The 11,026-nt window shown below is 27.1% G+C and overlaps 1 protein-coding gene across 3 annotated transcripts in view; it reads left to right on the plus strand.

Annotated features, from left to right (window-relative positions):
• The window catches only part of LOC107446649 (uncharacterized), a 124,129-nt gene extending 121,199 nt beyond the window's left edge, over nucleotides 1-2,930 (plus strand). For all 3 annotated transcript variants that reach the window (XM_043043937.3, XM_043043936.3, XM_087154641.1), the window contains exon 18: nucleotides 339-2,930. In XM_043043937.3, the coding sequence (XP_042899871.2) occupies nucleotides 339-1,152 (814 nt within the window). In that variant the 3' untranslated portion in view covers nucleotides 1,153-2,930. The remainder of the gene's footprint in view (nucleotides 1-338) is intronic.
• Nucleotides 2,931-11,026: the final 8,096 nt, after the last annotated feature.

Below are 11,026 nucleotides of genomic sequence, written 5' to 3' on the forward strand. Positions count from 1 at the left end.
AACATGCTTGTATAACATTGCAATTCATTTATTTTAACTTGATTCAAAGTATTTTTTATTTTAAATCTCTCTGTCTCTATCTCTATGTCTGCCAAATTAAGAATAATTTTTTTTAAAATTTATTTATAATTTGACATTTTTATGCCAAAGATGTTTGTCGATAAAGTTACATATTTGAACACATATTACGGATGCAAAAATGTATACTTAGAGTTAGAGATTTGGCTATCTTTGTATTTCAGTCTATAAGGAATTTTATTCGTCTGGACTTCAACCCAGGTTCATAATTCCTGTTAAAAAATATTTCTTAATAACTATTTTTATATTTTACTTTTTAGGAATGGACGGGTTACAAAAGATAATGGTCAAAAAGAAATCCCTTGTGCAATTATTGGAAATTCTTTATATGAACATGGAAGAAATTGTAAAGAAATAGAAGAGAATAATCCCGAGTACTACAATAGCTGGAATACTACTAATCCTAAGAGGATTCAAAAACATTTAACTAGAAAGGGAGACACGCATTTAAACCATAGTGGGGTACAATACTACAAGAAAAATGATAAGATTGATTTGCCAGTTGAAAAGCAATTAAGCATAGAATCTTCTATTTCAACTGAAGAGTCATCGGAAAATGACAAAACCTTTAAGCATCACAATTTATTTCCAAGAAAAAATTCCAAATTTTCTCTAAAGGCATACGGGAAACGCAAGCTTCGAGTAGCATTACCGAAGAATGATATAACAACAAGTGAAGAAAGTTTGGAAAAATGTAAAGAGAAGCAATCAAATGAGAATATAACAGCGCTTGAGAGTCCTGCAAAAGAAGGAGCAAAAACAATTCTTTCTAACATGAAAAAGCGTTCTAATAATCAGAAAAAAAATAAAAGAAATCAATTTTCAAACGAAAATGCAGAAACCCGATACAAAGAGAAGAAAGGAATACCAAATACAAAAAAGGAAAGTGTTTCTCATTTTCCAGGTTATAGACGTCGTGCATCTACTGTTTATGAACAGGAAGAATGCAACACTGATGATTCAACTTCAACAGATGTAGAAGATAGTCCATCAAGCTCGCAAAACAATGGACCCCAAAATTGCAGAAATGGGTGCACTGGTACTGATAAATCTTGGAACAAAAGTAAAAAGTAGAAGTATAAAAAGTAGTAAAAGATACGTTTTTTTTATTTAAAAAAAAACAAGGAATAACTTAATTTGCATGTATCTGCAAGAGGCGGTAATGTAATGAGCAGAAATAATTAAATAATGATAAGATTCAAAAAATGTTTCCCACATTTTGTTGCAAGCTTATCAAGTTTTATTTTCGTCACATTTGTGCATACATTTATGCACTACGGATAAATATACTTATATATTGAGCACAATGGATATTATCTTTTAATGTAATATGAGTTATTGTGATAACTACAGTTTCAGCTCTGTGAAAATTAGGATAATCTTATTATTTATTTGTGCTAAACATACTTCACAGTTTTAAGCTATTTTCATTTGTTAAAGTGCATTCATCTGTAGTATTTTTATGTATAGTAGATGACATTAGCACGCTGAACAATAAAACCATGTGTGCACCATGCCCAAGTATAATATATTCCTTATGCTTATTCCTAAAATATTGAGCATGGTTTGTATCCTATAAAGATGTCCACCATTCATTTCGCTTTGTTTTGTGATCAATGTATATTAACATAAAGCTGTTAAATGCTTCCAACCTTCTAATATCATGAATGAAGACTGAACTTCAGTGCTAATTGCTAAACGCCAAACATATAAAGTGTGACAAACACAGGAAGTGTTCATAGCTTTGAAATTTGTCAATTATATGTTTCATAAGAGATTGTAAATGGTGTATCTTCACCAGAGAAACGACTCTGATAAAAAAAAAAACACCTTAAATCTCTTAAATTTAAAAAATTTTCAGTACGATATCTGTGAAAGATTTTAAACTTTAAGGATTTATATACTATAAGGATGTCCATCATTCACTTCTCTTTGTTCTGAACACCAAATCAATTCATAAACACCTGGAACAATTTATAAACACCCGGACCAATTCATAAACACCGCAAATTGTTAAATGTTTCCAACCTTCTACCTTCCAAGTTACATGAATGAAGACTGAACTTAATTGCTAATTACAAAACACTGAACAGTAAAAGTGTGGCAAACGCACAACATGTTAATAACTTTGAAGTTTCATAAGAGATTGTGAATGGTGTAGGCTCATCAGAGAATGACTCTAACGGATAAAATACACCTTAAATCTCTCTTCTTTTTTTTGTTCTATGAAGTTCTATGAAAACTTGCAAAAAATACCGAACTAGTTTCCTAGAATATTATATATGAAATAGACATCTGAATTCTAGAAAAACAAACACTTACACACTCAGTTTTGAGTAAGAGCAATGACATGGAATATCCTTTAATTTTATAAACATTTTGAAACTGACTGTGAATGTTGCAACTCTAGTGCATAGCTCTTAAGGAACACAAAATGAAACAAAATAGGAAACCTAACCTCATCTGAAGAATAAATACTATGTTAACATACATAAATCCTAGATTGGAAAATGAACTCTGACTATAAGAATCACAAAAGTAAAATATGTGAAGCCAACTTCTTAGAAAATAATAAATGAAACCTAACTTTAATTTAGGTAAATTTTAACCTTCTCATATTTGACAACCATTGGCTTAATTAGATAGTGGCCAGGGTGAGCAACACCTGATCATCACATGGGTAGAAGGAGCCCTTGACCAGGGCCCCCTCTACTTTACCTTTACGACCTTTAAGAGTTCCTAACAACTTAAAAAATTTTTAATCCTGAAATCTGGCAAAATGAATTTATCCCATTTCATCTCAAAAAGACTAAGCATCAGTTCTCATATTTTAAGCTTAGACATGAAAAAATAAAAAATGTTCTGCCTCATATAGGACATGATGACCACAGGGGCAAAAGGGACAACTGCCAAGGGCTCTCAAACTTTAGAGGCCCTTAAATATTAATTTTTAAAAAATTTGTATCAAAGGTTTTAAAATTTTAGTTATAACTTTATATAATTCATTGCTGATTCATTAAATACTTACAATTGATTTTTCTCCAAAAAGACCAATTAAATTACTAATGCATTGGTGCCAATGCTTACTTTAGTTCCTCTAAAAACGTAAAAACAATGTATTTCTATTAAATTAAAATTCTAATGCTGCATTCACACCAGTGTGTAAAGTACCGTCCATGCCATATGCTTCGTGTATATAAGCAGCGCATCAATCAAGTTTTTAATTGTTAAGGGCTTTTGAATAAATTTAACATCAGATCGGTGCAGCTTCCAGGCGTGTGATACGTATAGTACAAACTGTGCTGTGCACACATATAGACGTAAGAAATTTTTTATTAAAATAAAATCATTATAATTTTTTATTAAAATAAAATCATTACAAAATTTATATTTGGTGAAAATGGTAAGGATCTTTAAGCAATATTTTGTTCAAAGCCTCAGGATCTCTTAATTGAGAACTGAGGGTTAGTCAAGCCCACTCTAGAAGTTTTATTGACCATTCTAGAAATATTTAAATTAATTCAGTTTTAAATAACTAAAAGGGAAAAAATTATAAATATATATATATGTAACATAAAAAGCTTCAATTAATCTTTTTATGTTAAATCATTTTCTTTTATTTTATTAATCTAACCAAATGCTTTCTCACACTTTGAAATTCACATCCTGTCCTTAAATCTATTTTTGGCACAAGTATGCATTTATTTAAAAGCAGGACATTTTTCCCTTTAATCTTCGTGGGAATCACTCGACCTATTTCAGAAACCAATAGTAATTTCTAAGATTTCCCTCTTTTCCCCAAATAGAGACATTTACGGATTTTACTTTGCAAGATTTTCCCTAACACATAACCAAGGGCTTTATGAGCTTATAACACAGTGGCACCATAAACTTGTGGCTTTACCCTATATTTCCCTTAAGTGAGATAATATACATACAATATCAGTGTTACAGTTCATGCTTATAGAACTGTAAAGTGAAATTTTCATTATGACGACCAAATGCCTTTATCTATATCTTAGTGCATAGAAAGTAATAAATAAAAGTAAATTAATATATCTAACTTTAATTTTAAATAAGTCCAGTTAGAATATCAATATACATAATACCAACAATCAAAGTCTGATAAAAGCCTTACTCTCACCTTTTACAAATACTACATTTTACAAAGAAAATTTAAACAGCACTTAAATGTAGTACAGTTGGTAGATGACTAATAACATCAAATTTCAATTAGAAGCTATTAAGTGTTAAACAAAAACTTACATTAATTTAAGAAGCATTACTTTATATTACTTTAAGAACCCAACAATAAATTTTCAGCTTTGTCAGGAATATTTGTCGTTAGAATTTTCTTATGACCAACTAGAACATTTTCAACAGTTCATAGAACTAAAGGAAACTCATAATAAAAAACTTGTTTCTTTTAAGAAATTGTTTTAAACTATCACAAAACTAATTGATATTTTCCTTAATTTCATAGTTGTTAATGCATGCTCATGATGTATACAAATAAATACTATTATTAGTTTATTAACTCTATAACACCCAAAAATTTATAGACTTTAATGCAACTTCTATAATTATTTTAAAAATTTTGGTATGATAATATATAATTGCATTGATAATATAATTAACAGAAAATGAAACATTTAATAACTTCAATATAATGATTGAATTTTCAAATACAAGGTTGCAATCGTTAGGAGCGATAAGGCTCACTTGAGATGTGCAATTTTTAAATTAAGTTACATAACCAAGCATAAAAATATACTTTATAGAGATTAACATAAATTTTCAACAGAATTTAAAAAATTTTTTAAAAAAAAGGGGAGAAAACAGAATGGGATCAGTAGTTCAATCATTGAAGAGGTAACAAGTTAAGCCGGATTTTTTTTTTTCTTCCTTCAATTAAATCTTGGGAACTAATTACTTGATTCAAGATATTTCTGACACGACTTTAAAAATTGTTAATCTAAAGATACATTCTTGCAAAAATTTAAGAACTATTTTTATTACTTATAAAAACAGAACTTTGTTATGCGCATGCCAGATCAGAATTTTCTAAGATATTGCTTAAAAAATTCTTGTGAAATCACAAATTTAAGCAACACAAATTTTAAGAACAAATTTCTTTTTTTAAAAAAAGCTGGTACTCAAATTTGCATTAGGATACATACTAATACTCAATAAAAAAAATTTAAAAAATCTATTCATTGCACTTAACGGGGTTTCAGATGGAAAAAAAATAACAACAACGAAGTTTAACTTTTCAGTGTGTAGTTTTGGAAGAATTAAATTAAGATTTCAGGCTAGATAATAGCAAGATTTATTTTCACAGAAGATATTGTTAAAGCATGCTCAAGATATTACATGCCATAGACTACTATTATTTTCCATAACAAATATTTTGAATCTCTTATAGAGGCATGTCTATTAAGAAAATCTGTTAAATATCTCTTATATAGCATGCAGTCATCAAACGTGCTACTATTGAAGGTTTGTTAAAAAGTCAAAGATTAGTAGAAAGTCCGTCATCAAAACCTCCTCATATTTCAATGTTTTATATTAAGTATTTTATTGATGTTTTAACAGTTTTAAACAACAAAAAAAACCTAATGAAAAAGCATCTCATTCTATTAATGTATTTAAAAATGTTTTAAATCACAAACAGACTAGTAAACAACCAATAAATATGTCTTCAGAGGATCTTGTGGAATCAAACACATTTAACCCAATAAGAAATACAAATGGTAGATTGATTTCTCCTAATTTAAAGTGATAAATCTGTCTATTCCTCAAATTACCAGATATTTCAAGACCTAAATCTGTTATTTTCTAACAAATAATGTTTTTTTTTAATCTTATCAATGGCAATATGTTATTTAAAAATAGTCGTTATGACTTATCTCTAACTTGCCCAGGAGATTAACATATGACACAGTTTAGTTAATAAAATGTTTGATTCTGAATCTTGTTCAATTTCCTAATGCTCTAATCACTAAACTATGAACCACATTCCTTTTTTTAATGCTAAATTTAATGAAAAAATGTTAATCAAAAAAGTATAATTCTGTGTCAATTACATACATGAAAATCTAATCATTATATCAAAAGTCATTCAAAGGTTTTATATGCTGGTTGAACATAATGCCAATCATTATTTCAAATAATTTTAGATTAACTGAATAACCAATCTTGAATTAAATAATTTGCTAGTGCTAACTGAAAGACTTCCATATCACAATAATTTTTAATTTCTTTTAATTTTAAAGTTGGAACAATACCATTAAATAAAATGCAATGGGGAAAAAAAGAAAAATATATATCCTTCTGAATAATATTTAATCTAAAGATTGGACACTCAGGTACTAGAAGTCATCTTAATAGTTCAAAAAGTAGATTTTAAATGTGCTTGGTTATTAATATCCTACCAACAAATTAAGTCACAAAATAAGCAAATCTCTGAATAAACATATCTTTTTATAACAAATTCAGATTTTTGACTTTCATAATGTGGAAGAAATATAGTACCAATGATTTTGCAAGCAGTTCAACAAAAAATTTGGCCCATCTTAAATTTGAATGAAATTGATTGAAAAGCTCCCAAGAAATAAAATTTCAAAAACATGACTTTTTGGGTTTTTGTTTCTCGGTAACTTTGTAGTTTAAAATAATATACTTTTTTTGTTTGATTTTATAATTTAATTCATAGATAGAACTAATTAGCATAATTAAAATCTATCTTCCAATTCAGATTTAACCTTAGTGCATAAAAGTTTGATCATAAAACTAAAAGTTATTCAGTGCAATGTCTTCTTATTTATGGCTCAACGTTCATTATAATAATATTTATGTTAATGTTCTGACTGTAAATAATTGCCTTTTTTATCTATTAATGCTAGTGCAGAGTAAAACTGCAAGTTGAATTTGCACAATGGTTTATTTATTTTATTTTGTTAACTTTAGATTCATTAAATCCAAATGGATTTAAAATTTCCATGTAATGAATGTTTATTTTTAATGTTGTGTTATTTGTTTTTTTTTCCTTTGTAAAACATATTTTTAACAACTTTTAAAGATTTTTATGCATTCTTTTTTTACTCAAACAACTTAGTGTACTTAAATGTGTTCCAGTTTTCTTATTTTATACATAAAGGCATTTAGCTTTAATTTTTCACTGTAATTTCTCAAATTCATGAGCTATACACCTCCGTGCACTCTACCCTCGTTAATATTTGTAACATTTGATCTACCCATGTAATGTTATTTATTGTGTCAAAATATTTGTAGATTAGTGTTTGAAAACTCAATATAAAAAGGACAGAGTAATGCATTAAGAAGATCAAGCATAAGTTCTCAGATTATAAACAGTTATCTATGAAAAAATGACAAAAAAATTATTACATCAAAATCTAAAAAAGATTTAATTAATGGCCTAGCCAGCATGCCTTGTTTTTCAAACTTGCAGAAAGTTATTTTCTTTAATTCTTTTAATTTTGCTTGTTATATGTACATTTCTTAATATATCAGACCCATCTGCACTTCATAGACAGACCTCCATTCTTATCTCCTACTTCACCATGTTTATACTTATACTGGTTACCTAACCCATTGGTCAATTTTCTTCTTGTAATTTTCTTGCTATAACGTAATTGATTCTGTATTTTCCATTCTTATTTTATGTTTCCACTATGATGATATTAATTGTTAATATGCTGAAACAATGTTCTGTCCTTCTAACTTGTCTGTGCTTATCAACTTATGGTTACACATAGGAAAACTATTTCAAGCTAAAATTGTTAATAAGTTAACTGAAAAAATGCATAGTAACTCTTGGGAATCCTGTTTTAAGTATATTGATAACAAATGCATAAAATTGGTAAACATTTAGAAACATATCTGTGAATGAACATATCTGAAATCATAATTGTATATAATTCATCTTTAAGTTTCAAAATGCTTATTGTGTTGAAAAAATAATATATTCATGTTGAGAAAAAATCGAAATGGTCTTTGATAATGTTATTTATATGTATAATACATAATGAACTAAAACTGTAAGATTCTAAGTATTACAAAAATAACAGACATTAATCTTAAAAAGAAAATAAATCTGCAATAATCTGAAATCCTACCTCAAAATTGTCTATAAATTACAAATTTACATGGAAAAAATATTTATGGTATAAAAATGTTATCAAGAGTTAGCTAAAATGACATTTTCAAATTGTCACAACAAATAATGTTAATAAATTGGTAGCATTCAGTGCAATATTTACAGGACTTTTGTAAAAATGACACAATTAACGTTTTTGTTGGGACCAATAATTGCATTTTAACAAAAGCATAGCTTTAACAAAAATATTTCTTGAAAATATTGGATTTTTTATGTGAATTATTGTTATAATAAAGTTTAATGTATCATTCAAACTTGGAGTAAAATTGAAGTTAATTATTTTTTTTCTGTCACACACTGTATAAGTCACAGTAACAAGTATTTATTTTGTTAAATTTTATTTATGTTCATTAATTATATTTAATTATAACATTATACGCAATAGTTTCATTTGTAACATTATGATGTAAAATAAATATTTTCAGATTGGCTATGTTCTGTTTTTTTTTTTTTTTTTTTTTTTTTTTTTTTAAATCCCATGTAGTAATTAGAATAGATCATTCAGAGTATACAATATATGCCTTTCTTTTTCCTCGAAAAAGGAAAAATAAATGTCAAATAGTTTTTGAAGTGAATTATATAATATTTAAAAAGGGTATAAGTATAATTTAAAATTCTTCAATTGATCTATAGCTTGCACGCCCTATTATTGTTGAAATGGGGCAGCTATAATGTGAAAAATAGCATTTAAATAGAAAGTTGGATTTTAAAATAGCCTAAGTTCCGTTCAAAGTAAACATTAGTTTTATGAGTCAAAACAAATTGTACTAATTTAATTCGCCGAAACAGTTAAAAAGAATTAACTATAGTATTTTTTCTGAGCACAGTTCATTAATAAAATATTAAGGTGCAAACTAAAATAATCCAGTAAACTAATTAATTATTCACTAATTAAATTTAACACAATTTCAAAGAAAAATGGAAATTTTTTTAAAATGGCATACGCATTTTTCGGCATACGCATCTTACGCATTTTTCGGTATTGAAATTTTTTAAGTTGCATAAATTTCTGTATTTAAAATAATAATTATGCCAAAAACAAAAATAATTACATTTAAACCAAATCATAGAGCTTTTACTTTCTGATATCATTTTTAGAAATATTATATCTGTCAAAGTAAAATGTTAAAAACGCTACTGAGTTGAACATTAGTAGTCATAAACCCATAAAATTGGGTCGGCTGTTCAACAACGGTTACATGAAAAAAAATAGACTGAACAATGTAAGTATTCTAGATTTGTTCATTAAATCTGGGGGCTTGCTAAAAGCGAGTTTGACTGTACTTTATATAGTAGTCATGCAATATATTGCACTTCTTAGGAGCCAAAAAAGGTGATAGATCCAAATGCAAGACAGAATTAAGGTCAGTGTAAAATTAGAGAAACGAAAAAGTACAAGGATATTATGATAAATTTCGTAAGTAAACAGGGTGATTAAATTAAAATTTCCCCTGTTAAGACCAACATAGATTCATTTCTGGTTGAAGTATGTCGATGAAACTTAGTATATACTTAATATTAAACATGGGAAAAAGAAATCTGCAATAAAATAAAAAATTAGGTCATAAGGGTACATATAAAAAACATGCTAGTGAAGTGAAACCTTATTTAAACATAGAGCATAATCAATGTACATTCCAGTTTTACCAAAACATGTTAAACAGAATTCAACCATAAAAAATGGTTTCTTGATCTATTACAGAGACATGACTGTTTCATGTTTGCTTTCAATTCAATTGATCTACTTTCACCTTTTTCTTACAACACATCTCTATCTGTAACTTCCTATTGTCTTTGAATTTAGAAAAGAAATTAACCTTTTATTTTCTTTCTTCCGTAATGCTAAGGAGCAGAATGATATTATAAGTAGTGAGAACGGAGTTTCAAAACTGTTCAAAATTGCATTAAAGCTTTATTTCAAACATAAAAAATGATATCTATTGATAGAAATATGAATAATTTTTATGATAGATATCTTTTTTCCTATTATCCATATAACATACATACCAAGTTTCATCAACATCAGTTCACCAGAATGGTCTAAATAGAGTACATTTAATTGAAATCAACCTGCACAATCAGGGTAAAATGAACATTCTTAGTACCAATCCATACCAAAGATGGTTAGTAGTTCCCTATCCCCAATGCCACTTCAAAAAAATAGATAATATTAATTATTGTATTCTAAATTGAATGAATTCACATAAAATGTTCATGTATTTCTTGAATTCTGGGAAAAAAAAATTTTTTTAAGGAGTATAATAAAAATAGAGATATATCGAAATCCATGACATAATCCTTTCTATTTTTTACTAAAATGAAACTCAATACTTAGTTTTTAAAAATACATAAAAAGTTAAAGCTGAATTTAAATAAAAAGTTTAAAGAAAATGAATAAATTTTATTTTTGATCAGAATAATTTAAAATGATTAAAGGACATGAAATAGACTGAAAAAATATAACATGCTAATTTGGCAACTAAGATTTCATCTGATTTTTAAATCAAAAGAGCTTCATCACTCCATTAAAAAGGGTTATGCTTTAATGCCAAAATAAATAAATAATATTTGGTATACACAATTGTATATGAAAATACTATGTATTATGGTCATACAATTTTCATATAAGAAATAATAATGTTGTATCAACGCAGATAATAAGTTAAAAAAATAAGGATTCAATTAAAAATGAAATTAATTATCAAAACAATTATGTTTTTATAACCAGTAATTATAACTGTATTTTTTTTATCAGAAAGAAATAAAACA

This window comes from Parasteatoda tepidariorum, chromosome 11 (assembly GCF_982258835.1).
Source record: "Parasteatoda tepidariorum strain Cologne lab strain chromosome 11, Ptep-v5.0, whole genome shotgun sequence".
In the NCBI taxonomy this organism is placed as follows: Eukaryota; Metazoa; Arthropoda; class Arachnida; order Araneae; family Theridiidae; genus Parasteatoda; species Parasteatoda tepidariorum.